This window comes from Scyliorhinus torazame, chromosome 5 (assembly GCF_047496885.1).
Source record: "Scyliorhinus torazame isolate Kashiwa2021f chromosome 5, sScyTor2.1, whole genome shotgun sequence".
NCBI classification, from domain to species: domain Eukaryota; kingdom Metazoa; phylum Chordata; class Chondrichthyes; order Carcharhiniformes; family Scyliorhinidae; genus Scyliorhinus; species Scyliorhinus torazame.
In genome coordinates, this window is record NC_092711.1 from 259,753,725 (window position 1) to 259,781,705 (window position 27,981).

The following is a 27,981-nucleotide window of genomic DNA, read 5'->3' on the forward strand; positions in this document are numbered from 1 at the left end:
GCCTGGCACCAACGGCCTGCTGGGTAATGTAGTGCTGCGCGGCTCCAGGGACCGTGTGAGTGATTAGATTATAAAGAGTTCACCTTGGACGGAGTTTACCTGCCGGGGGAGGTTACTTGTTTCCGGTATGTATTTCTACCCCACAGACTTGAAACGGGTTACATGTTCAATTCAGAGAGCCGGGGCCTTGGAGATGCGTGGGCTGCACACTTGCTGCAGGGCCTTGTTTCCAGTGACCTTCGTCTGAGTAACGTGGAGAAGCACTGGTTGTGATACCGAGTGAAAGGACGTGGCAGCTGGGACTCTGTGCTGGATACTGGCACCCCAGCGAAATGGACAGGGGCTGAAATATTCACAATGCGGCCAGCAGAGCTGTAGTAAGTTGGGTTTTTGCAGTCCATTCGCAGCACCCGTTTGGCGCTTTAAGAAGGCAGCTCGCCGGCCACCACCTTCTCCAGGGCAATAATCAGGGGTGGGCAATAAATGCTGGCCTATAGCCGGCGACGCCCACATCCCTTGAATGCATTAGAACAAAATCGGAAATTAAATCTTGAACTTTGGAAGTGGTAGAGAAATAGTGTCTCTTTCTCGTTCCAATGTTGGGTTAGACAGACCCGCGTCCAGATTGGTGTCTTAACAGCAATTTTTTTTTGGATGAGACGTTAAATGGAGGTACCTGCTGCCATTTCAGGTGGATGTAAAAAATCCCAGCGCACTATTTTGAAGAACAGCAAGGTTGTTCAACTACTGGTCTGGTCAATATTTGGGCTGGTTTAGCACAGTTGGGCTAAACAGCTGGCTTGTAATGCAGAATAATTCCCGTACCTGCCTCTCCAAAAAGGTGCCAGAATGTGGCGACTAGGGGCTTTTCACAGTAGCTTCATTGAAGCCTACTTGTGACAATAAGCGATTATTGTAATATTTACCCCACAATCAACATCACAAAAATAGATCCTCAAGTCATTATTGCATTGCTGTGGGAACTTGCTTACATTACACCAGTGACTAGACTTCAAATGCACTTCATTTGAATGAAATTACCACCACATTAGTCTACTCTTGATCATCAGTAAAGTGATGGAATGGAAGGGATCATTATCAATGCTATCGAGCAGCACTTACTCAGCTATAATCTGCTCATTGAGGCTCCGTTTGGTTCCGTCAGGGCCATGCAGCCCCTGACCTCATTACAGTCTTGATTCAACATGGACAAAAGAGTTGAATTCCAGAGCTGGAGGTGAGAGTGGCTGCCCTTGACATCAAGGCAACATTTGACCTAGTGTAGCATTAAGGAGCCTTGGCAAAACGAGTCAAAGGGAATCAGGGGGGGAAAGCTCTGCTGGTTAGAAATATTCCTGGCACAAAGGAAGATGATTTTGGTTGTTGAAGGTCAATCATCTCATTCTCTGTACATCACTGCAGGAGTTCCTGGGGCAAGTGTCCTAGGCCTAACCATCTTCAGCTGCTTCATTAATTAGCTTCCCTCCATCATAAGGTCAGAAGTGGGGATGTTCACTGATGACTGCATAACATTCAGCACCATTTGTGACTCCTCACCAGCTGATGCAGTCCATATCCAAATGCAACAAGACCTGGACAACATTCAGGCTTAGGCTGATAAGTGGCAAGTAATATTTCACTGCATAAGTGCCAAGCAATCACCATCTCCAATAAGAGAGGGTGGCATGGTAGCAGTGGTTAGCACTGTTGCTTCACAGTGCCAGGATCCCAGATTCGGTTCCCGGCTTGGGTCACTGGAATCTGCACGTTCTCCCTGTGTCAACGTGGGTTTCCTCCCACAAGTTCCAAAAGACGTGCTGTTAGGTAATTTTGACATTCTGAATTCTCCCTCCATGTACCCGAACAGGTGCTGGAATGTGGCGACTAGGGGCTTTTCACAGTAACTTCATTGCAGTGTTAATGTAAACCTACTTGTGACAATAAAGATTATTATTATTAGAGAGGATGCAAGCATCTCTTGACATTCAATGGCATTGCTGAATGCCCCACTATCAACATCCTGGGGGGTTACCATTGACCAGAAACGTGCCTTGCCATATAAATACTGTGGCTGCAAGAGCAGGTCAGAGTCTGGGAATTCTGCAGAGTGTAACTCGCCTGCTGACTCAAGTCTGTCTACCATCTACAAGGCATAAGTCAGGAGTGTGAGGGAATACTCTCCACTTGCCAGGCTGAGTGCAACTCCAACACTCAAGATACTCAACACCATCCATGGTAAAGCAACCACTAATTGGCACCCCATCCACCACCATAAACATTCACTCCATTCATCAGTGGCAGCAGTATGTACCGTCTACAAGGTTCATTGCAGCAACTCACCAAAGCACTTCCAACCACCACTATCTAGAAAGACAAAGCAGCAGATGCATGTGAACAACACCACTTGCAAGTTCTCTTCCAAGTCATTCAACATTCTGACTTGGAACTATATCACCATTCCTTCACTGTCATTGGGTCAAATGTTTGGAACTCTCTCCCTAACAGCACTATGGGTATCTGTGCATCATGTGTACTGCAGCAGTTCAAGAAGGTGGCTCACCACAACCTTCTCAATGGAAATTAGGGAAAGGCAATTAAAAATACTGGCCCAGCCAACAAGGCCCATGTTCCATGAAAAAAAAAGAAAATAGCTGTAGAGTGCTTTGGAGTGACCTGGGGCTTTCAAAGGTGCTATATAAATACAGTGCTGTCCAGTATATTAACCACTAGACTCGTGGCTGATTGGAAATCCAATTATGGCAAACTACATTTTTAGCAATAAAAACAAGACACTTGTTGGGCATGTGGTAAGTCAAGTTTCCACTTGTTTCTGCCAGATTTATACCATTCAAAATATTATTTAAATCCATTTAAGAATACTTTGTTAATACTGAATTGCATCTCAATTTGCAAACATTGTAGGATTACTATAAATTATGATTGACTTGTGTAATGCACCCACCAAGACAAGGGGAAAAAATGTAATATTTTGGCATTGATTTTCAGATGTTGCAGGAAGACTACTGTTTGTTATTTACACCGAAGGAAGAAGACATTACTTATTAGCACCGTGGTCTGGCTAACCATCAGCATGCTTTGGGCCTGTTGGGCAAACACCTCAAAACTGTACATGGTGACTTCCTGTAATGCCTGTGCACGAAGACTGCAACAATTTAGTTTACCAAGACTGATTTCAGCATTTAATCGGTTTACTCCTAAGAAACTGAATAATTTGACTTCTCAGCAGCCATTGCGGGGCATGAAACGCCATAATCCATTCACCCGGAACCAGGAGGAAGCATGGAGAAAGAAGAATAAAACTGTGCTCACGTATATAGCGGCAACAGCAATTGGCATGATTGGCATGTCGTATGCTGCTGTACCGCTTTACAGGCTTTATTGCCAGGTCAGGAAAACCTTGGGCGGAATTTCCCCCCCCCCCCCCCATGCCGGGTGGGAGAATCGCCCGGGCACCACGCGAGTCCCGCCCCGATGCCCGCACACGACTTCGCCCCCCTTCCCAAACCGGCGCGGCGAGAATCACGGGCTGGCCGCTGGGAGAATCGCTGCTTGCCGTTGGTAACGGGCGAGCGGCGATTCTCCGGCCCGGATGGGACGAGCGGCCTGCCCAACACGACAGGTTCCCACACCTGGTTGCTGCCGGCGGGAACAGCGCGGGAGCGCTGGGGTGTGCCGCCTGTGGTGGGATTGGGAGGGGGGTTCAAAAGAGGTCTGGCCTGCGATCGGTGCCCACCGATCGGCGGGCCGGCTTCTCTGAAGGAGGACCTCCTTTCCTCCGCCGCCCTGCAAGATCCATCCGACATCTTCTTGCGGGACGGCCGCGGGGAGGACGGCAACCGCGCATGGGTTGGTGCCGGCCAACCCGCGCATGCGCGGGTGATGTCATTTACGCGGCGCCGGTCGTGTCATTTACGCGGCGCCGCTTTCACACGGCAGCAAGGCCTGGCATGCGTAAATGAAGCGGCGCCGCTCCTAGCCCACCGGGGGCAGGAGAATAGGGGGCTGGGAGCGGGTTCCGACGCCGGAGTGAAACACTCCGGTTTTCACTCCAGCGTCGGGACTTAGTCTCCCGATGGGAGAATTGCGCCCCTTGTGTTTGTGCCTGGTTACCAAGTTGACAAATAAGCCAACATTAACAAATGTCAAAAGAAATCTACTTTACGGAGCCAAAAGTAACCATTTGCAAATCACCAGTGCAAATCCTGCCCCGACCCAAATAAGTCAAACAGCACGTGTAATTGCGAAGTCACATATTCCAGGTCTTAGATTCTTGAGAACCAACAGAAACTAATCCACAATTGTACAAATTACCAGTTGCCGAGTTGGGAGGGGGAGAATGTAGCTGCATGTACATTTTCAAAAAAATTGTGAAAACCAATTATGTGCGCCTTCCATGTCCACCTTCATCTAAAGACAAAAAAAGTAAAAGCTAAGTGGTGAAAAATACCAAGGAAAATGAGTATATTTTTGACAAGAAAACAACAAGATCTAAATCTGATTCTAAGGCAGCAATTTGTCTGGAGACCTGGTCAGCATTCTTCCCACAGCCAAGACCAATTGGCATCTCATCGCTAATCATGCGATACAGTGCATTCTATTCTAGTGGTAATGTACTGTCCGAAACACTTTGAGATGTTTTGGTGATGCGAGATGCTGCATAAATGCATGTCTTAAGTACCCAGTTTAAATTTTTTTTCCAATTAAGGGGCAATTTAGCATGACCAATCCACCTAGTCTGCACATCTTTGGGTTGTGGGGGCGAAACCCACGTAAACACGGGCAGAATGTGCAAACTCCACACGGACAGTGACCCAGAGCCGGGATTAAACCCGGGACCTCGGCGCCGTGAGGCAGCAGGGCTAACCCACTGCGCTACCATGCTGCCCTATAAATACATCTCTTCTAACAAAATGTTTTTCTTGGGAATTCTGAAAGTTAAAGTAGTACAAACCATTTATGCCTTGATCTGACCAGAGTTAAGTAGAATTTATAATGCTGGTTAAAGTAAGCTTAAATTTAAGTAAGGTTAAGTAAGTAGGAACCATGGTTTGAGGTAGTAACTCATAATAATAGTGGTCCAGATTATCAGAGACTGGATGTAACCCCCCTAGATGCGCTTCGGGACCCTACAGGAGTCCCAACACAATGATTCCATGGGAATTTCCTGGTAGTTTTAAAGGTTGCAATGGATGTATGTTCATTTTGGTTGCTGAAACAAAAAAATGTTAGCCTTCATGTTTTAGAAAGGATCATGGCAGAGCAACCATGTGGCATAAAACATTAAGTGTCATGTTGTCCAGGACTTATCAAGTACACTTCTAGTCTCACATTCAGTATTGATTGTCTTCTTTCAGGCTACAGGACTCGGAGGGACTGCCGTAGCTGGTCATAATGTAGATCAGGTAGAGACCATGCAGCCTGTGAAGGATCGAATCATTAAAGTAACTTTCAATGCTGACGTCCATGCCAGTCTGCAGTGGAACTTCAGACCTCAGCAAACTGAAATCTATGTAAGTGAAAGCAGGCAATATACTTGTGCGTGGGAAATCAATGCGACAAGCAGCACGACAGAATACATTAAATCATAAATCACTTAAACTTGACTCTTGAAGCATAATTTTAGCCAGAGGATTATTCTACCTGTGCAATGAGTATGCTGTTAAATAGTTTCTATTGCGGCAGCATGGAAGCCCACTGCACTGGAGATTAGTTAATTGAACCTTCAAGTGTTCGGGCATAGTTACTCTGTTAGAGCTCAGGCCAGGCCATTTTTCTATACTGTGGATGTTGGAACCTGAAACAAAAACCAAGGAGGTTGGAAAAACTCAACATGCCTGCCAGGATCTACCAGGAGAGAAACATAACATTTCAAGTCCATAGACTGCATCAGAAATGAAAGAGAGAGAGTGTAGAAACTGCACCAATAAGAAGCAACTTTAAGAACAAAAGACAGATGGCCTGGTGTGAGAGAGAGGGGGGGAGTTTTGCACTGAGACAATATCACCGATTCCCTACAGTGCAGAAGGAGGCCAGCTATTCGGCCCATCGGCCGCATCGAAGCTCCAAAAGAACACCCTACCTTTGCCCACGCCCGCACCCTCTACCCACCTAACCTTTTGAACACATTTAGCATGGTCAATCCACCTAACCTGCACATCTTTGCACTGTCGTAGGAAACACGGAGCACCTCGAGGAAACCCATACAGACACTGGGAGAATGTGCAAACTCCATACAGTCACCCAAGGCTGGAATTGAACCCAGGTCCCTAGGGCTGCGACAGCAGTGCTAACCACTGTGCCACCATGCCACCCTACATGTATGAAACTTTTTTTTTAAAGGAAAGGGGGGTTTAAGATGGAGGAGAAAGGTCAAAATCTAAAATTGCCAAACTAAACATTGAGTCCTGAGGGCTGCAATGTGCCCAAACAGAAGATGAGATACTGCTCTTCCAGCTTGCAGTGGGCTTCACTGGAGCATCGCAGAAGGACACATGGGCATGAGAGCAAGATGCTGAGCAAAAATGCACATTTTATCTATAAGTCAAATCCCTCTCCAACTAATTTTCGGTACCCCTCTAAAATTCCTCTTTTTTTAAGCAACTAACTACTTTTATACAGATTCAAAAGTAGTTTGTAGCAATGAATTCTACATTCTCATTATTCATGTGTGTAAAGAAGTCTTTTTGTGGCATCCTCGTTCTCATTCGTGGACTCTGTAGTTTTCCTGTCCCTTGGCAGTCATATGCCTTGGACTTCAATCTGAAGAATAGGACATAAGCTTGCAACCAAAGGGCTACTAGCTGGAAAACCACTAGGCCAATAGAGAATTTTTGGAGTTGGTGGGGATGCAAAGGAATTGCACACAACATTCTTTTACCCTCCTCTTTCATCTTTGAGCTGATCCCGAACCCATACTGATGTCAACCATCAAGCTCCTGTTATAAACCTTTGCACCAGGTTTCTCTTGTGCCCCAGCACAGAGGCAATCAACATACATCCTGAAAGGAAGCTTAAGTTGGAGGACAACTTTTACCAACTTATTTATATCTTAAAACTTGCCCTGCAACAATTCTGAGTGAAGGTCCTCAGGATATCACATGGCAGCACCATGGTGGTATAGGCTTGGTAGATCAGGATATTACTCTTATTTTCCCTTCATTAAATCTGAAGAATGCCTATTTTCTGAGGTGAAAAGAGGAAAATCCACCCTCCAGTAGATAGCCTGAATTTTTCAAAATGTGGAGTTTCCCATCCTGTTTTCCAAAGGGTTGGTGTGGAATATATTCCCACAGACCCTGAGTGCCCCACAGCCATTTCACATTTGAATGAGTGTCAGTTCGCTGTAGGGGGCACATCTGCCCCTCACTGGGGAGGAAGTCCTGCCTTTGAGAGCTACCAGCCAATCTGGTTGGCCAGCAGCTCTCATCCCTGCAGGAACAAGAGCTACAATGGACAAAAGAGGAATATGTGTTCGCCTAATTCCTGGGACCAGGCGGCAAAGCAAGTTTAAGGGGTCCCTGGGAGGGTGGGGAGAGTGGACCCATCGGATGTGAGGCTGACGGCAGGGGAGGGACTAAGGTCAGTCCAGCGGCTACTGGATCTTAAGTGGGGGGGGGCACTGAAAGTTAGAAGGGGCTTCTGACGGAGGCCCCAGCCGAGGAACAAGCCTATTCATTTTCCTCACACCAGGTAAATCCTCCAGCCAGCCTAAAAATTGAGGGTAGGCAGCCTTTACGTGAGATGGGGAACAGATGGCCGAGATTTGACCACTTAAGGGCCTCCATTTGGACAAGGGTGGGCGGTCCATCTGAGGCCTTGCAACCTCAGTGTAAAATTGCTGCAAGGTTGGGGCAAATGGAAACCCAGGGAGAATCCAGTTCCTTCACTGTCACACATGCACCCCCTCAACCCATCTAAAAACCCGCCAGCAGGGGAGTGTGAATTCAGGCCATAAGATGTCATATCTTTGTTTACAAATAATTAATAAAAATGTTATTCAACATTTCGGAATGTGGGTTTCAAATCTACACTACCCAAATATGTCAATATGTTGGGCAACTTAAAATACTGCTCGAATAGCTCTAGGCTGAATAGAGGACTGTGAAGCTGAATGTGGATTTCAAGTCGTGAAATACGCAAGGGAGCACATAATAATAATCTTTGTTATTGTCACAAGTAGGCTTACATTAACACTGCAATGAAGTTACTGTGAAAATCCCCTAGTCGCCTCATTCCGGTGCCTGTTCGGGTACACAGAGGGAGAATTCCGAATGTCCAATTCACCTAACAAGCACGTCTTTTGGAATTGCGGGAGGAAACCGATGCACCCGGAGGAAACGCAAGCAGACATGGGGAGAACGTGCAGATTCCACACAGACAGTGACCCAAGCGGGAATCGAACCAGTGACCCAAGCGGGAATCGAACCTGGGACCCTGGCGCTGTGAAGCAACAGTGCATGGGAAGGGCACCTCCATAAATAAGGGAACTTTATTATCTGAAAGTATTGCTGAGATTTCCTGGTCCCACCCGCGGTGGAAATGGTTGCTGGTGGGATAGAAAATTTTACATAGTAGCCAGAAGTCCATTGACTTTGGGCTGGAATTTCCAGTCCTGTGGCATGCGATGTCTTTAATGGTTTAATATTAAGTTTATCTGATTACTGGCATGAGCAGAAATACTGAGCTAATTAAGCCAATCCTGTGGTGATGGGATGATTGAAAGGGATTGCGAACGAGAGAGAATTTTTAACTTTTTGTTTAACAACAATTTATTAGTTGTACAGTGTATCTTGGTTTCATTTATCTTGTTTTTACTAAAACTCTATTGACACTGTCTGCTCTAGTTTTTTTTAAAAATCCTATAAAGGGGAAATTTAGAGTGTCCAATCCACCTACCCTACACATCTTTGGATTGTGGGGGTGAGACCCATGCAGACACAGGGAGAATGTGCAAACTCCACACAGACAGTGACCCGGGTCTGGGATCGAATCCGGGCCCTCGGTGCAGTGAGGCAGCAGTGATAACCACTACGCCACCATGCGCAGTGGATTGTGGTTAGGTGGATTGGCCATGATAAATTGCTCTTAATGTACAAAAAGGTTAGGTGGGGTTACGGGGATAGGGTGGTGGCCTGAGCTTAAGTGGGGTGTTCTTTCCAAGGGCCGGTGCAGACTTGATGGGCTGAATGGCCTCCTTTTACACTGTAAATTTCATAAATAAGTTCTATAAATGCTGCCCTGTCTGCTCTATGTTTTACTATGAATTTGTTTAAATGCTATGCATTTTCATTCCACTTAACTTCACTACAATTAATTAAATACACTCACTTGCATGTATCTTTTGCTTCACCATGATTTATTGATAAAATCCATGAGATGTAATAATCAAAGGTAAATGGTTTGAAGTGTGAACAAGTTGCCATTCATGGGCATTCATGCTACAATTGTGAAATACATATATAGAGAACATTGGTGTTTAATGTAACAAGGCAAATTAGATCAAGAAAGCAATCCGATGCTGCTGTCTTACATGACCAGCCCACTTAATCAAACATTACCAAACTGATAAATCCATGAAGGGATCTTAGCGCACTTGGGGATCTTGTGCAAATGTTTTACAATGTGTCATTAGCACTATATGCGGAGCAGAAAAAAATAAATATGTTTTGAATTCCTACTTGAGGTAGCAGCGTTGTATAAAATTGTTCAAGAGCTTTAGTTAGAGTCTGGTAGGTTTCTTACTATTAATGATGGTACATTGACCACGGTCAATGGTACTAATGAGTAAGAAATTAAATCTGTCATCTTTGTTTTAATCTCACTCCAGGTTGTTCCTGGAGAAACGGCTTTGGCATTCTATAAAGCGAAAAATCCTACTGACAAACCAGTCATTGGAATTTCTACTTACAATGTAGTACCATTTGATGCAGGACAGTACTTCAACAAAATTCAGGTATTGACAAAATAATAATAATTGAAAAAGATTTTATGAGGAAAAGATTCTTTTAAATACTTTTATTTCGCCTTATGATTTAGTCTGACATGGTTACATGGTTTTATTTCCTCATGAAGTGCTTTGTAAGCCTTCCAGTGGATTGAGTTTCCACATACTTCAGGAGCCTCTGCAAATACTGGCACACATCCAGGAGCATCCTGTTTGTATTGGAACAGTTTTTATATTGCAGGCACTATAGAAATGCAAAGAGTTCTTGTGATTTGTGGATTTTGTTACATATCTGGTATTCTCAGTTCCAGAATTACAAGTTCAGTCCATTATTTCAACAAGATGTGGCATCTTAAAGGAAAGAGAAAACCTGTGGGAACACATTATATTAAAAGCTTACTTCTCATTTTGAAAGGTATTCTTGCCTCCACTGATTTCAACTGTGGCTATAGCTATGTTTTGGCCTGGGAGCCATTCTGCAGCTGTCAGGCCCTGTAAGTTATATTACTAGCTAGCTATTTTGTAAACCCACCTAGTAGGATGTTTTCCCCAGGGCCAAGTAGTTCTTGACAAGTTCCCAGTCACTGGAGTTCTCCCAGTGAGCCAGAGAAGACACAGCCAGAGTGAGACAGCAAAGAGTGAGTTTGGGAATTTGAATCTAGGTGGGAATTCAAAGTTGGGTGGGGAGGAGGTGCCTTTTGTCCCTGGTAAGTGACTGGTAAGTAGTTTTTCTGTTTTCTTTTTCTTTCCATTGGTATATTTATTTATTTTTTCTTCGTTATTTTTTTGGGGGGAAATTGTAATTGTTGAAGTTAACCGAAGGTTTAAGACATGGCAGGAGATCTCAGACCCGTGTCATGCTCCTCATGTGCGATGTGGGAGCTCAGGGACACGTTCACTGTCCCTGGCTCCTTCACGTGCAAGAAGTGTATCCAGTTGCAGCTCCTGTTAGACCGCTTGACGGCTCTGGAGCTGCGGGTGGACTCACTTTGGAGCATCTGCGATGCTGAGGACGTCGTGGATAGCACGTTTCGCGAGTTGGTGACACCGCAGGTGAAAGGTACTGAGGGAGATAGAAAATGGGCGACCAAAAGACAGAGCAATAGTAGGAAGGCAGAACAGGTGTCCCCTGCGGTCATCTCCCTGCAAAACAGATATACCACTTTGGATACTGTTGAGGGAGATGGCTCACCAGGGGAAGGCAGCAGCAGCCAGGTTCATGGCACCGTGGCTGGCTCTGCTGCGCAGCTGGGCAGGAAGAAGAATGGCAGGGCTATAGTGATAGGGGATTCAATCGTAAGGGGAATAGACAGGCGGTTCTGCGGACGCAATCAAGACTCCAGGATGGTATGTTGCCTCCCTGGTGCAAGGGTTAAGGATGTCTTGGAGCGGCTGCAAGACATTCTGGGGGGGGGGGGGGGGGGAGAGGGTGAACAGCCAGCTGTCGTGGTGCACATAGGCACCAACGATATAGGTACAAAATAGGACGAGGTCCTACAAGCTGAATTCAGGGAGTTAGGAGTTAAACTAAAAAGTAGGACCTCAAAGGTAGTAATCTCAGGATTGCTACCAATGCCACGAGCTAGTCAGAGTAGAAATGGCAGGATAGATAGGATGAATGCGTGGCTCAAGAGATGGTGCAAGAGGGAGGGATTCAAATTCCTGGGGCATTGGAACCGGTTCTGGGGGAGGTGGGACCAGTACAAACCAGACGGTCTGCACCTGGGCAGGACTGGAACCGATGTCCTAGGGGGGAGTGTTTGCTAGAGCTGTTGGGGAGAGTTTAAACTAATGTGGCAGGGGGATGGGAACCGATGCAGGAAGTTGGAAGGTAGTAAAACAGGGACAGAAACAAAAGGCAGTAAGGGGGAAAGTGTAAGGCAGAGAAGCCATAGTCAAAAATCTAAAACGGCGACAGTACAAGGTACAGTGACTGAGGGGAGCTCAGTGAATAGGACCAGGAATACTAAAAGGAATAAAACGGGAAGTAAAAACATTAATGGTAAGCGACGTGGCAGGTTGTTACATGAAGATATGGGTTCAACGACAAGGAAAATTAGTAGAAAAGTTAACAGGAAATATAACTTAGGAGAGGTTACTGATCGAGGTGTTAAGATTCAGAACAGAGGTAAAAAAAGCCAACATAAGTGGACTTTACCTGAATGCTCGTAGTATTCGGAATAAGGTAAATGAGTTGATGGCGCAAATCATCGTGAATGACTATGATTTAGTGGCCATTACTGAAACATGGTTAAAGGATGGTCACGACTGGGAGTTAAATATCCAAGGGTATGACTTCCGGGTGCGGCGATGACCAGCTGAGTCGCACGTTTCGGCAGCTCCCGGTGGAACGGACTTTTGGGCTCTTAATAAGAGCCCCAACGGCAATTTTAACGGCTAAAAGTACTGTGCGGTGAACCAGAAGGGAATCCCCCCTGGATACGGATGAAAAAAGGAGAGGAAGGTGGCCGGATTGCGGTGGATCCTTTAGAGCAGCGGCAAGGAAGGCAAGCAAAAACCAAGATGGCGTCGGAAGGTGGCAGTTTAATATGGGGCCCTGAACAACATGAGTTTTTGAAACGCTGCGTGGAAGAACTCAAAAAGGAATTGAAGAAGGAGCTGTTGGCCCCGATATTACAGGCGATCGAAGGGCTAAAGGAGGAGCAAAAGACCCAGGAGCGGGAGCTTCGGGTCGTGAAGGCAAAGGCAGCCGAGAATGAGGACGACATACAGGGCCTGGTGGTGAAGACGGAGATGCACGAGGCACACCATAAACGATGTGTGGAAAGGCTGGAGGCGCTGGAGAACAACGCGAGGAGGAACAACCTAAGGATTCTTGGTCTTCCTGAAGGTGCGGAGGGAGCGGACGTCGGGGCATATGTGAGCACGATGCTGCACTCGTTAATGGGAGCGGAGGCCCCGGCGGGTCCGCTGGAGGTGGAGGGAGCATACCGAGTGATGGCGCGAGGACCGAGAGCAGGAGAAATTCTTAGAGCCATAGTGGTGAGATTCCTCCGTTTCAAGGACAGAGAGATGGTCCTGAGATGGGCAAAGAAAACTCGGAGCAGTAAGTGGGAGAACGCGGTGATCCGCGTATACCAAGACTGGAGTGCGGAGGTGGCGAGAAGGAGGGCGAGCTTTAATCGGGCCAAGGCGGTGCTTCACAAAAAGAAGATAAAATTCGGAATGCTGCAGCCGGCAAGACTGTGGGTCACATATCAAGGGAGGCACCACTACTTTGAGACGGCGGATGAGGCGTGGACTTTTATCGTGGAAGAAAAATTGGAATGAGCGGGTTATTAAAAAAAAGAACGTTTGAAACAAAGTGGTGGGGCGAGTATGGGGGGCGAAGAGGGGGGGAAAGAGGAGTTTTATGTTATTAATCCTGCGATGTGGTAACTTTTCTCTCTTCCACAGGTGGTGGGGGAGGAAAGGAGGTGGAAGAGATGGGGCGTTGGCCATTGGGGGCGGGGCCAAGGGGGAAGCGTGGGCTCGGCTCCCGCGCTATGATAATCATGGCGGGAATAGGGAAGCAGGAAGGAGGGGGCGTCGCACGGTGCGAGCCGAGGTCACGGGGGGAAGCCGAGGTCGGCCAGAGTTTGCTGACTTCTGGGAGCAACATGGGGGGTGTAACTACGCTAGTGGGGAATCTAGCGGGGGAGTGGGAGGGGGGAATTATTGGGCTGCTGCTGCTGGGGAGGGGGGGGAGCTGGTATGGGGTGGGATGGGTGGGGGGGCACCACCTGGGGGACACACAGCTGCGTGGGAACCGGGTGAGGAGCTGGAAAAAGGGGATGGCTAATCGACAAGGGGGGGGGGTAAAAAGCCCCCCAACCCGGCTGATCACTTGGAACGTGAGAGGGCTGAACGGGCCGATAAAGAGGGCACGGGTACTCGCACACCTTAAGAAACCTAAGGCAGACGTGGTAATGTTACAGGAAACGCACTTGAAACTGATAGACCAGGTGAGACTACGCAAAGGTTGGGTGGGGCAGGTGTTCCATTCGGGGCTAGATGCGAAAAACAGGGGGGTGGCTATATTAGTGGGGAAGCGGGTAATGTTTGAGGCAAAGACTATAGTGGCGGATAGCGGGGGCAGATACGTGATGGTGAGTGGCAAACTACAGGGGGAGACGGTGGTTTTGGTAAACGTATATGCCCCGAACTGGGATGATGCCAATTTTATGAGGCGTATGCTAGGACGCATCCCGGACCTAGAGGTGGGAAAGTTGGTAATGGGGTGAGATTTCAATACGGTGTTGGAACCAGGGCTGGACAGGTCGAGGTCCAGGACTGGAAGGAGGCCGGCAGCAGCCAAGGTGCTTAAAGATTTTATGGAGCAGATGGGAGGAGTAGACCCGTGGAGATTTAGCAGACCTAGGAGTAAGGAGTTTTCGTTTTTCTCCTATGTCCACAAAGTCTATTCGCGAATAGACTTTTTTGTTTTGGGAAGGGCGTTGATCCCGAAGGTGAGGGGAACGGAGTATACGGCTATAGCCATTTCGGATCACGCTCCACATTGGGTGGACTTGGAGATAGGGGAGGAAACAGAAGGGCGCCCACCCTGGAGAATGGACATGGGACTAATGGCAGATGAGGGTGTGTGTCTAAGGGTGAGGGGGTGCATTGAAAAGTACCTGGAACTCAATGATAATGGGGAGGTCCAGGTGGGAGTGGTCTGGGAGGTGCTGAAGGCAGTGGTTAGAGGGGAGCTGATATCAATAAGGGCACATAAAGGAAAGCAGGAGAGTAGGGAACGGGAGCGGTTGCTGCAAGAACTTCTGAGGGTGGACAGGCAATATGCGGAGGCACCGGAGGAGGGACTGTACAGGGAAAGGCAAAGGCTACACGTAGAATTTGACTTGCTGACAACGGGTACTGCAGAGACACAGTGGAGGAAGGCACAGGGTGTACAGTACGAATATGGGGAGAAGGCGAGCAGGTTGTTGGCCCATCAATTGAGGAAGAGGGGAGCAGCGAGGGAAATAGGGGGAGTGAGGGATGAGGAAGGAGAGATGGAGCGGGGAGCGGAGAGAGTGAATGGAGTGTTCAAGACATTTTCTAAAAAATTATACGACGCTCAACCCCCGGATGGGAGGGAGAGAATGATGGGCTTTATGGACCGGCTGGAATTTCCCAAGGTGGAGGAGCAGGAAAGGGTGGGACTGGGAGCACAGATTGAAATAGAGGAAGTAGTGAAAGGAATTAGGAGCATGCAGGCGGGGAAGGCTCCGGGACCGGATGGATTCCCAGTTGAATTTTACAGGAAATATGTGGACTTGCTCGCCCCGCTACTGATGAGGACCTTTAATGAGGCAAAGGAAAGGGGACAGCTGCCCCCGACTATGTCTGAGGCAACAATATCGCTTCTCCTAAAGAAGGAAAAGGACCCGCTGCAATGCGGGTCCAAAAACCTATTTCCCTCCTAAATGTAGACGCTAAGATTCTGGCCAAGGTAATGGCAATGAGGATAGAGGATTGTGTCCCGAGGGTGGTCCATGAGGACCAAACCGGGTTTGTGAAGGGGAGACAGCTGAATACGAATATACGGAGGTTGCTAGGGGTAATGATGATGCCCCCACCAGAGGGGGAAGCGGAGATAGTGGTGGCGATGGATGCCGAGAAGGCATTTGATAGAGTGGAGTGGGATTATTTGTGGGAGGTGCTGAGGAGATTTGGTTTTGGGGATGAGTATGTTGGATGGGTGCAGCTGTTGTATAGGGCCCCAGTGGCGAGTGTGGTCACGAATGGACGGGGATCTGCATACTTTCGGCTCCATAGAGGGACAAGGCACGGATGCCCTCTGTCCCCATTACTGTTTGCACTGGCGATTGAGCCCCTGGCAATAGCATTGAGGGGTTCCAAGAAGTGGAGGGGAATACTTAGAGGAGGAGAAGAACACCGGGTATCTCTGTATTCGGATGATTTGTTGTTATATGTAGCGGACCCGGTGGAGGGGATGCCAGAGATAATGCGGACACTTCGGGAGTTTGGAGAATTCTCAGGATATAAACTGAACATGGGGAAAAGTGAGTTGTTTGTGGTGCATCCAGGGGAGCAGAGCAGAGAAATAGAGGACTTTCCGCTGAGGAAGGTAACAAGGGACTTTCGTTACTTGGGGATCCAGATAGCTAAGAATTGGGGTACATTGCATAGGTTAAATTTAACGCGATTGGTGGAACAAATGGAGGAGGACTTCAAGAGATGGGACATGGTATCCCTGTCACTGGCAGGGAGGGTGCAGGCGGTTAAAATGGTAGTCCTCCCGAGATTCCTCTTTGTGTTTCAGTGCCTCCCGGTGGTGATCACAAAGGCTTTTTTCAAAAGGATCGAAAAGAGTATCATGAGTTTTGTGTGGGCCGGGAAGACCCCGAGAGTGAGGAAGGGATTCTTACAGCGTAGTAGGGATAGGGGGGTGCTGGCACTACCGAGCCTAAGTGAGTACTACTGGGCCGCCAATATCTCAATGGTGAGTAAGTGGATGGGAGAAGAGGAGGGAGCGGCGTGGAAGAGATTGGAGAGGGCGTCCTGTAGGGGGACTAGCCTACAAGTTATGGTGACGGCCCCATTGCTGTTCTCACCGAAGAAATACACCACAAGCCTGGTGGTGGTGGTGACTTTGAAAATTTGGGGACAGTGGAGACGGCATAGGGGAAAGACGGGAGCCTTGGTGGGGTCCCCGATAAGAAATAGCCACAGGTTTGCCCCGGGGAGAATGGATGGGGGATTTGGAATATGGCAAAGAGCAGGAGTAACGCAACTGCAAGATCTGTTTGTAGATGGGAAATTCGCAAGTCTGGGAGCGCTGACCGAGAAATATGGGTTGCCCCAAGGGAATGCATTCCGATATATGCAACTGAGGGCTTTTGCGAGGCAGCAGGTGAGGGAATTCCCGCAGCTCCCGACGCATGAGGTGCAGGACAGAGTAATCTCAAAGACATGGGTGGGGGACGGTAAGGTGTCAGATATATATAGGGAAATGAGGGACGAGGGGGAGATTATGGTAGATGAGCAGAAAGGGAAATGGGAAGAAGAGCTGGGGGAGGAGATTGAGGAGGGGCTGTGGGCGGATGCCCTAAGTAGGGTAAACTCATCGTCCTCGTGTGCCAGGCTAAGCCTGATTCAATTTAAGGTGTTACACAGGGCGCATATGACTGGAGCACGGCTCAGTAAATTCTTTGGGGTAGAGGATAGGTGTGCGAGATGCTCGAGAAGCCCAGCGAATCACACCCACATGTTCTGGTCGTGTCCGGCACTACAGGGGTTCTGGGTGGGGGTGACAAAGGTGCTTTTGAAAGTAGTGGGGTTCCAGGTCGAACCAAGCTGGGGGTTGGCTATATTTGGGGTTGCACAAGAGCCGGTGGTGCAGGAGGCGAGAGAGGCCGATGTTTTGGCCTTTGCGTCCCTAGTAGCCCGGCGCAGGATACTGTTGATGTGGAAGGAAGCCAAGCCCCCGGGGGTGGAGACCTGGATAAATGACATGGCAGGGTTTATAAAGCTGGAACGGATTAAGTTCGTCCTAAGGGGATCGGCTCAAGGGTTCACCAGGCGGTGGCAACCGTTCGTCGAATACCTCACAGAAAGATAGAGGGAATGGAAAAGAAGAAGGCAGCAGCAGCAGCCCGGGGCCGGGGGGGGGGGGGGAGGGGGGGAGAGGAACCTAAAGGAGTCTCAGGGTTATTAATATATATGTAGAATATGTATAGGTCGTTGCTATAAATAATTGTATATTGGACTGTTAAATCATATTTTTGGAGAGTGTTTATCTGAGACAAGGCAGTTGCCATTTAGTTTTAGTTTTAGTTTTTGTTATATATTATTTATTCTTTGTTTATAAAACAGGTCATTGTTATTTATACTGTTATATTATTGTGTGAAGGATACACAATGTACTGTGATGGTTGACCAAAAATTTTCAATAAAATATATTTTTTTTTAAATTTAAAAATATCCAAGGGTATCAAACTATTCAGAAGGACAGAATGGATGGTAAGGGAGGTGATGTAGCTCTGTTATTTAAGGATGACATCCGGGCAATAGTAAGGGATGACATCGGTGCTATGGAGGATAAGGTTGAATCCATTTGGGTGGAAATCAGGAATAGTAAGGCGAAAAAGCCACTGATAGGAGTAGTCTATAGGCCACCAACTAGTAACATTATGGTGGGGCAGGCAATAAACTAAGAAATAATTGATGCATGTAGAAATGGTACAGCAGTTATCATGGGGGATTTTAATCTACATGTCGATTGGTTTAACCAGGTTAGTCAAGGCAGCCTTGAGAAGGAGTTTATAGAATGTATCCGCGATAGTTTCCTAGAACAGTATGTAATGGAACCTATGAGGGAACAAGCGGTCCTAGATCTGGTCCTGTGTAATGAGACAGGATTGATTCAGGATCTCATAGTTAGGGATCCTCCCAGAAGGAGCGATCACAATATGGTGGAATTTAATATAAGATGGAGGGTGAGAAGGTAAAATCAAACACTAGTGTTTTGTGCTTAAACAAAGGAGATTACAATGGGATGAGAGAATAACAAGCTATGGTAGACTGGGAGCAAAGACTTGATGGTGAAACAGTTGAGGAACAGTGGAGAACATTCTAAGCGATTTTTCACAGTGCTCAGCAAAGGTTTATACCAACAAAAAGGAAGGACGGTAGAAAGAGGGAAAATCGACCGTGGATATCTAAGGAAATAAGGGAGAGTATCAAATTGAAGGAAAAAGCATACAAAGTAGCAAAGATTAGTGGGAGACTAGAGGACTGGGAAATCTTTAGGGGGCAACAGAAAGCTATGAAAAAAGCTATAAAGAAGAGTAAGATAGATTATGAGAGTAAACTTGCTCAGAATATAAAAACAGATAGTAAAGGTTTCTACAAATATATGAAACAAAAAAGAGTGGCTAAGGTAAATATTGGTCCTTTAGAGGATGAGAAGGGAGATTTAATAATGGGATATGAGGAAATGGTTGAGGAACTGCACAGGTTTTTTGGGTCGATCTTCACAGTGGAAGACACAAATAACATGCCAGTGACTGATAGAAATGAAGCTATGACAGGTGAGGACCTTGAGAGGATTGTTATCACTAAGGAAGTAGTGATGGGCAAGCTAATGGGGCTAAAGGTAGACCAGTCTCCTGGCCCTGATGGAATGCATCCCAGAGTGCTAAAAGAAATGGCTAGGGAAATTGCAAATGCACTAGTGATAATTTACCAAAATTCACTAGACTCTGGGGTGGGCCCGGCGGATTGGAAATTAGCAAACGTGACACCACTGTTTAAAAAAAGGAGGTAGGCAGAAAGTGGGTAATTATAGGCCAGTGAGCTTAACTTCGGTAGTAGGGAAGATGCTGGAATCTATCATCAAGGACGAAATAGCGAGGCATCTGGATGGCAATTGTCCCATTGGACAGACGCAGCATGGGTTCATAAAGGGCAGGTCGTGCCTAACTAATTTAGTGGAATTTTTTGAGGACATTACCAGTGCGGTAGACAACGGGGAGCCAATGGATGTGGTATATCTGGATTTCCAGAAAGCCTTTGACAAGGTGTCACACAAAAGGTTGCTGCATAAGATAAATGGCATTAAGGGGAAAGTAGTAGCATGGATAGAGGATTGGTTAATTAATAGAAAGCAAAGAGTGGGGATTAATGGGTGTTTCTCTGGTTGGCAATCAGTAGCTAGTGGTGTCCCTCCGGGATCAGTGTTGGGCCTACAATTGTTCACAATTTACATAGATGATTTGGAGTTGGGGACCAAGGGCAATGTGTCCAAGTTTGCAGATGACACTAAGATGGGTGGTAAAGCAAAAAGTGCAGAGGATACTGGAAGTCTGCAGAGGGATTTGGATAGGCTAAGTGAATGGGCTCGGGTCTGACAGATGGAAGACAATGTTGAAAAATGTGAGGTTATCCATTTTGGTAGGAATAACAGCAAAAGGGATTATTATTTAAATGATAAAATATTAAAACATGCTGCTGTGCAGAGAGACCTGGGTGTGCTAGTGCATGAGTCGCAAAAAGTTGGTTTACAGGTGCAACAGGTGATTAAGAAGGCAAATGGAATTTTGTCCTTCATTGCTGGAGGGATGGAGGTTAAGACTAGGGAGGTTATGCTGCAATTGTCTACGGTGTTAGTGAGGCCACACCTGGAGTATTGTGTTCAGTTTTGGTCTCCTTACTTGAGAAAGGACACTGGCACTGGAGGGTGTGCAGAGGAGATTCACTAGGTTAATCCCAGAGTTGAAGGGGTTGGATTACGAGGAGAGGTTGAGTAGACTGGGACTGTCCTCGTTGGAATTTAGAAGGATGAGGGGGGAATCTTATAGAAACATAAATTATGAAGGAAACATATAGGATAGATGCTGGCAGGTTGTTTCCTAGGGGGCAGAACTAGGGGGCATGGCCTCAAAATAAGGGGAAATAGATTGAGAACTGAGTTTAGGAGGAACTTCTTCACCCAAAGGGTTGTGAATCTATGGACTTCCTTGCCCAGCGAAGCAGTAGAGGCTCCTTCATTAAATGTTTTTAAGATAAAGATAGATAGTTTTTTGAAGAATAAAAGGATTAAGGGTTATGGTGTTCGGGCCGGAAAGTGGAGCTGAGTCCACAAAAGATCAGCCATGATCTCATTGAATGGTGGAGCAGGCTCGAGGGGCCAGATGGCCTACTCCTGCTCCTAGTTCTTATGTTCTTATATCCATTGTAATCAATTTTGTCCGAGGCAGACTCCTAATCAATAACTTCATCGGAACAGACAAGAAGTGAGGACACCAAGATGATGGGTCCCCATTTTTTTCAGAAATGTGGTTTTTCAAAAAGTGCTTCTTAATTCACTATGGGTGGCACAGTGGTTAGCACTGGTGCATCACAACACCAGGGGCCCAGGTTCGATTCCGACCTCGGTGACTCTGTGGAGTTTGTACATTCTCAGTCCAAAGATGTGCAGGTTAGGTGGATTGCTAAATTGCCCCGAAGTGTCCAAAGCTTAGGTAGGGTTATGGGGATTGGGCCTAGGTTGGGTGCTCCCTCGGAGGGTTGGTGCAGACCCAATGGGCCAAATGGCCACCTCCTGCACTGTCGGGGTTCTTTCGTTCTAATTAAATGCTTTGCATATCATGCACTAAATGGAATGGTACAATCAATGTCTCTCGCACAAAAATGAACCTTCTGATACACAATACTAAACAGGAACAATAGAGTACTCTTGTACTCAATGTCCCATTAATAAGAAGTCTTACAACACCAGGTTAAAGTCCAACAGGTTTGTTTCGATGTCACTAGCTTTCGGAGCGCTGCTCCTTCCTCAGGTGAATGAAGAGGTATGCTCCAGAAACATATATATATAGACCGATTCAAAGATGCCAGACAATGCTAGGAATGCGAGCATTAGCAGGTGATTAAATCTTTACAGATCCAGAGATGGGGTAACCCCAGGTTAAAGAGGTGTGAATTGTGTCAAGCCAGGACAGTTGGTAGGATTTTGCAGGCCAGATGGTGGGGGATGAATGTAATGCGACATGAATCCCAGGTCCCGGTTGAGGCCGCACCCATGTGTGCGGAACTTGGCTATAAGCTTCTGCTCGGCGATTCTGCGTTGTTGCGCGGCCTGAAGGCCGCCTTGGAGAATGCTTACCTCCGGAGATCAGAGGCTGAATGCCCTTGACTGCTGAAGTGTTCCCCGACTGGAAGGGAACATACCTGCCTGGGGATTGTCGCGTGATGTCCGTTCATTCGTTGTTGCAGCGTCTGCATGGTCTCGCCAATATACCACGCTTCATACCCTTTCCTGCAGCGTATGAGGTAGACAACATTGGCCGAGTCGCACGAGTATGTACCGCGTACCTGGTGGGTGGTGTTCTCACGTGTAATGGTGGTATCCATGTCGATGATCTGGCACGTCTTGCAGAGATTGCCATGGCAGGGTTGTGTGGTGTCGTGGTCACTGTTCTGAAGGCTGGGTAGTTTGCTGCAAACAATGGTTTGTTTGAGGTTGCGCGGTTGTCTGAAGGCAAGTAGTGGGGGTGTGGGGATGACCATGGCAAGATGTTCATCTTCATCGATGACGTGTTGAAGGCTGTGAAGAAGATGTCGTAGTTTCTCTGCTCCGGGAAAGTACTGGACGACGAAGGGTATTCTGTCGGTTATGTCCCATGTTTGTCTTCTGAGGAGGTCGGTGTGGTTTTTTGCTCTGGCGCGTTGGAACTGTCGATCGATGAGTCGAGCGCCATATCCCGTTCGTACGAGGGTATCTTTCAACATCTGTAGATGTCTGTTACGCTCCTCCTCGTCTGAGCAGATCCTGTGTATACGGAACGCTTGTCCATAGGGGATGGCTTCTTTAATGTGTTTAGGGTGGAAGCTGGAGAAGTGGAGCATTGTGAGGTTATCCGTGGGTTTGCGGTAAAGCGAAGTACTGAGGTGACCGTCCTTGATGGAGACGAGTGTGTCCAAGAATGCAACTGATTTTGGAGAGTAGTCTATGGTGAGTCTGATGGTTGGATGGAACCTATTGATGTCATTGTGTAGATGTTTCAGTGATTCTTCGCCGTGGGTCCAAAGGAAAAAAATGTCATCGATGTATCTGATGTATAATGTCGGTTGAAGGTCCAGTGCGGTGAGTCGGTCTTGTTCAAACTTGTGCATGAAGATGTTGGCGTATTGGGATGCGAATTTGGTCCCCATGGCTGTTCCGTGCGTCTGGATGAAGAACTTGTTGTCGAAGGTGAAGACGTTGTGATCCAGAATGAAGCGGATGAGTTGCAGAATTGTATCTGGAGATTGGCAGTTGTCGGTGTTGAGTACTGAGGCAGTTGCAGCAATGCCGTCGTCATGGGGTATGCTGGTATAGAGTGCCGAGACGTCCATTGTGACGAGGAATGTTCCTAGTTCAACTGGTCCATGGGTGCTGAGTTTCTGTAGGAAGTCCGTTGTGTCGCGACAGAAGCTGGGCGTACCTTGTACGATGGGTTTCAAGATGCCCTCGATGTAGCCAGAGAGGTTCTCACACAGGGTCCCATTGCCTGAAACGATAGGACGGCCTGCTATGTTGGCCTTGTGTATTTTCGGGAGCAGTAGAGATCTCCAATGCGGGGAGTAGGTGGGATGAGAGCACGTACGGTGCTCTGAAGACCTGGATCCAAGGTCTTAATCAGTCTGTTTAGTTGGCGGATGTGTTCCTTGGTCGGATCTGCGGGTAACTGTCTGTAGTGTTCTTGGTTGTTCAGTTGTCGGTATACTTCTTTGCAGTCGTCCGTTCTGTTCAGTATGACAGTGGCCCCTCCTTTGTCTGCTGGTTTGATGACGATGCTGCGGTTGGTCTTGAGACCGCGGATGGCATTGCGTTGTGCTTGGGTGACGTTCGGGGCTGTCTTGTGAATGCGACTGATGAATCTGGCATTGACGTGACTCCTGACGGCTTGAGCGAACATGTCGAGTCTAGGGCAGCGGCCTTCCGGAGGGGTCCAATTCGACTCTTTCCTCTTCGGTTGCCGTACCGCAGATCTCTCGGTCTGCTGTTCCGGTTCATTGATAGTCTGCTTGGGTTCGCTGTTGGCCTCTTGGGGTCTGTGGAAGAATTCCCGGAGCCTCATTCGCCTGATGAATTCCTCCGTGTCTGCCATGAGACTGATGGGGTCCATTCTGGTGGTGGTGCAGAAATTGAGCCCTCTGCTGAGGACTTCGATTTCGTCTGGTTGAAGGGTGTAGTCTGACAAGTTGACAATAGATTTCCCTGTATTGTTTTCTACTGTGGTACCGGGGTGGCTTGGTTGCTGCTGGTGGTGATGCCGAGTTTCTCAAGCTTCCTGTTCTTGGTATGCATATAGGTGGCATAGTATTGTTGTCTCATCTGTTTGGCGGTGTTCCACAGCTGGTCTGCTGCGTCCTGAGCGCAAGTTGAGAATATGGACTCTATCTTGGTTTCCAGGTTGCGTCGTCTGCTGTAGAGCTGGCGTACGAGGTGGTTGAGGAGTGTGAGAGAGGCTCTCTTTTTTCCTTTGGACCCACGGCGAAGAATCACTGAAACGACTACACGATGACATCAATAAGTTCCATCCAACCATCAGACTCACCATGGACTACTCTCCAAAATCAGTTGCATTCTTGGACACACTCGTCTCCATCAAGGACGGTCACCTCAGCACTTCGCTTTACCGCAAACCCACGGATAACCTCACAATGCTCCACTTCTCCAGCTTCCACCCTAAACACATTAAAGAAGCCATCCCCTATGGACAAGCTCTCCGTATACACAGGATCTGCTCAGACGAGGAGGAGCATAACAGACATCTACAGACGTTGAAAGATGCCCTCGTACGAACGTGATATGGCGCTTGACTCATCGATCGACAGTTCCAACGCGCCACAGCAAAAAACCGCACCGACCTCCTCAGAAGACAAACATGGGACACAACCGACAGAATACCCTTCGTCGTCCAGTACTTTCCCGGAGCGGAGAAACTACGACATTTTCTTCACAGCCTTCAACATGTCATCGATGAAGATGAACATCTTGCCAAGGTCATCCCCACACCCCCACTACTTGCCTTCAAACAACCGCGCAACCTCAAACAAACCATTGTTTGCAGCAAACTATCCAGCCTTCAGAACAGTGACCACGACACCACACAACCCTGCCATGGCAATCTCTGCAAGACGTGCCAGGTCATCGACATGGATACCACCATTACACGTGAGAACACCACCCACCAGGTACGCGGTACATACTCGTGCGACTCGGCCAATGTTGTCTACCTTATATGCTGCAGGAAAGGGTGTCCTGAAGCGTGGTACATTGGCGAGACCATGCAGACGCTGCGACAACGAATGAACGGACATCGCGCGACAATCACCAGGCAGGAATGTTCCCTTCCAGTCGGGGAACACTTCAGCAGTCAAGGGCATTCAGCCTCTGATCTACGGGTAAGCGTTCTCCAAGGCGGCCTTCAGGCCGCGCAACAACGCAGAATCGCCGAGCAGAAGCTTATAGCCAAGTTCCGCACACATGGGTGCGGCCTCAACCGGGACCTGGGATTCATGTCGCATTACATTTATCCCCCACCATCTGGCCTACGAAATCCTACCAACTGTCCTGGCTTGACACAATTCACACCTCTTTAACCTGGGGTTACCCCATCTCTGGATCTGTAAAGATTTAATCACCTGCTAATGCTCGCATTCCTAGCATTGTCTAGCATCTTTGCATCTATCTATATATATGTTTCTGGAACATACCTCTTCATTCACCTGAGGAAGGAGCAGCGCTCCGAAAGCTAGTGACATCGAAACAAACCTGTTGGACTTTAACCTGGTGTTGTAAGACTTCTTACTGTGCTCACCCCAGTCCAACGCCGGCATCTCCACATCATGGCTCCCATTAATAACGCCTAGGATACCATATACTTTATTAACTGCTCTCAACCTGTCCTGCCACATTCTATGACCTGTATACATATACACCAAGGCCCCTATGTTCCTGTACCTCATTTAGAGTGTCTCCCTTTATTTTGTCTCTCCACATTGTCTCTCCACTTAGGGCAGCACGGTAGCCTTGTGGATAGCACAATTGCTTCACAGCTCCAGGGTCCCAGGTTCAATTCCGGCTTGGGTCACTGTCTGTGCGGAGTCTGCACATCCTCCCCGTGTGTGCGTGGGTTTCCTCCGGGTGCTCCGGTTTCCTCCCACAGTCCAAAGATGTGCAGGTTAGGTGGATTGGCCATGATAAATTGCCCTTAGTGTCCAAAATTGCCATTAGTGTTGGGTGGGGTTACTGGGTTATGGGGATAGGGTAGAGGTGTGGACCTCGGATAGGGTGCTCTTTCCAAGAGCCGGCGCAGACTCGATGGGCCGAATGGCCTCCTTCTGCACTGTAAATTCTATGAAATCTATGAAATCTATTCTTCCTGCCAAAGTAAATTACCCCACATTTCTCTGCGTTGAACTTCATCTGCCACTTGTCTGCTTAATCCACCAATATGTCTGTCCTTTTGAAAGTCAAGACTATCCTCATCGCAGTTAACAATGCTTCCAATCTTTGTATCATGCCCTGCACACCACAGTTTACGTCATTAATATGCATCAGGAAGAACTCGGGTCCCAACACTGACCCCTGGGAAATTCACTACAAACCTTCCTTCAATCTGAAAAACAACTATTTATCACCCTTCTGTTTTCTGTCACTCGGCCAATTTCTTATCCAATTGCCTATTTTTACTTTTCCCCATGAGCTAGAATTTTGCTCACAAGATTATTGTGTGGCAATGTATCAAATGCCTTTGAAAATCCATATGCACCACATAACCATCATTGCCCTTCTCAACGTTCTCTGTTACCACTTCAAAAAAACTGCAACAAGTATTGTTATGGATTTACTTTTGATCCTATCAAGGTCCCTGCTCAGTTACTTCCTAGCAAGGCCAAAAAGCTTAAATTTCTTCTGTTTGTATTTATAATTTAGTCCTCAGGCTAAATCAGGATTGTATCTCTTTGCCTGTCCTCAAGCTTGAAGACCTCCCTGTTTCTATGATTCCAAACTGGGCTCAATGATCAAGCTTTGGTTTGATCAGGGAAATGTACACAAACAGTTGCTATCTTTCACATGATTCACCAAGCAGCGTCCATTATAACAATTGGGATAACAAATTGCTATTTTGCAATACGTGATATTTTTGAGTTCCCTGTTTCAGAGACCAAAGCAGAAATTAGATTTGATTGTGGATGAAGATGTGAACTTAAGAGGTGGAGCAACTTGTGTTAGAAACATTTGTTTCTGCTGTTTATTTTATATATGTATGTGTGTGTATATGCAGGTAGTAACAATTCTCTCTACTCTGCCTCGTTCTTTCAGTGTTTTTGTTTTGAAGAACAACGGCTGAATCCCCATGAGGAAGTGGACATGCCAGTGTTTTTTTATATCGACCCCGAGTTTGCAGAAGATCCAGGAATGGCGCGAGTAGATACAATCACTCTCTCCTACACCTTCTTTGAGGCAAAGGATGGTCAAAAGCTACCTTTACCTGGATATAATTAACATACAATTACTGCAAATGTCAAACTCATTCAGAGTGTTATGGTGATTGACAGTATAACTGACAGTTTCAGCAATAATACTTAAAGTTGGGATTTCCAAAACGATTGTCAGCAAAATAATTTAACACAGTCAATTCATATGCCTGCAGAGCAGTATGGATGTAAATTGAAATGAAGTGCCAGATAAATGAACAGTTTGAAAAGTCCTTAGCAAAGCTTGATACTCAAAAGGAATTTCACATTGCTTTTCAAGACAGCAACAGTTCATCATGCAACTAACTTGGTAGGTTTTCTGATCTAGCTTTGCAATCAAGCATTAATAGTTTTCATTTCAATTCAAAAGTAATGAAAATTTCTGCTGTTTTCAATTCATCACTAAAATGGCAAGGGAGAGTTCTGCCACTGGGTATGTTTGATCAATCTACTTTCCAACAAAAAAAATTCCAACGGTTAGAAATGAAGGGATTTGACGTGACAGCCATTACTGGGATGTGCTTACAAACGTGCCAGGTTGGGAACTAAATAGACCAGAAGAGATGACTTTTGAATGAGTTTGGCAAAATAGAAAAGTGAGCAGGTTAGCCCTAAAAATTGAGGGGTTAAATGCAGTAGCGAGAAAGGATCTTAACACGTATAAAAAGAAGATTTAGAATCAGGATTTACCTTTTCCTAACTAACCTGAAGACCTTTTCAAGACTGATAGGAGTAGAGAGAGATAAATTATTTCTGCAGGTTCAGGTATTTTCCTGGTTCTGAGGTTACAGGAAAACATGGTAAAATCCCATACTATCCCAAGTAAACCGTTTACTGTAATTATTAGACCTGGGCTGTGTCAACCCATGAATGATATTGAATAAAAATGCACTTTTAAATCTATAAATGGAGCATTTAGTTTAATGGAGCATTTAGTCTATTATTATCTTGTCATTTGTGCAAGTAAGTCTGTTGAAAGAAGACCAAAACATGTTAAGCTCATCTCACAACATCCA

At 46.9% G+C, this 27,981-nt stretch overlaps 2 protein-coding genes across 3 annotated transcripts in view; one reads left to right on the top strand and one right to left on the bottom strand.

Annotated features, from left to right (window-relative positions):
• Nucleotides 1-27,981, bottom strand: part of rbm41 (RNA binding motif protein 41) — a 62,572-nt gene that overhangs the window by 32,722 nt on the left and 1,869 nt on the right. The window lies entirely within an intron of this gene.
• cox11 (cytochrome c oxidase assembly homolog 11 (yeast)) lies at nucleotides 2-27,872 on the top strand. 2 transcript variants are annotated; one of them, XM_072505435.1, is made up of 5 exons: nucleotides 2-125; nucleotides 3,007-3,406; nucleotides 5,376-5,531; nucleotides 9,848-9,973; nucleotides 26,811-27,872. In XM_072505435.1, the coding sequence occupies exons 2-5, from the start codon at nucleotides 3,092-3,094 to the stop codon at nucleotides 26,991-26,993; spliced, it is 780 nt and encodes a 259-aa protein (XP_072361536.1). In that variant the 5' UTR covers nucleotides 2-125; nucleotides 3,007-3,091; the 3' UTR covers nucleotides 26,994-27,872. The 2 variants fall into 2 exon arrangements, with proteins under 2 accessions (XP_072361536.1, XP_072361538.1); XM_072505437.1 differs by lacking the exon at nucleotides 2-125 and adding an exon at nucleotides 251-377.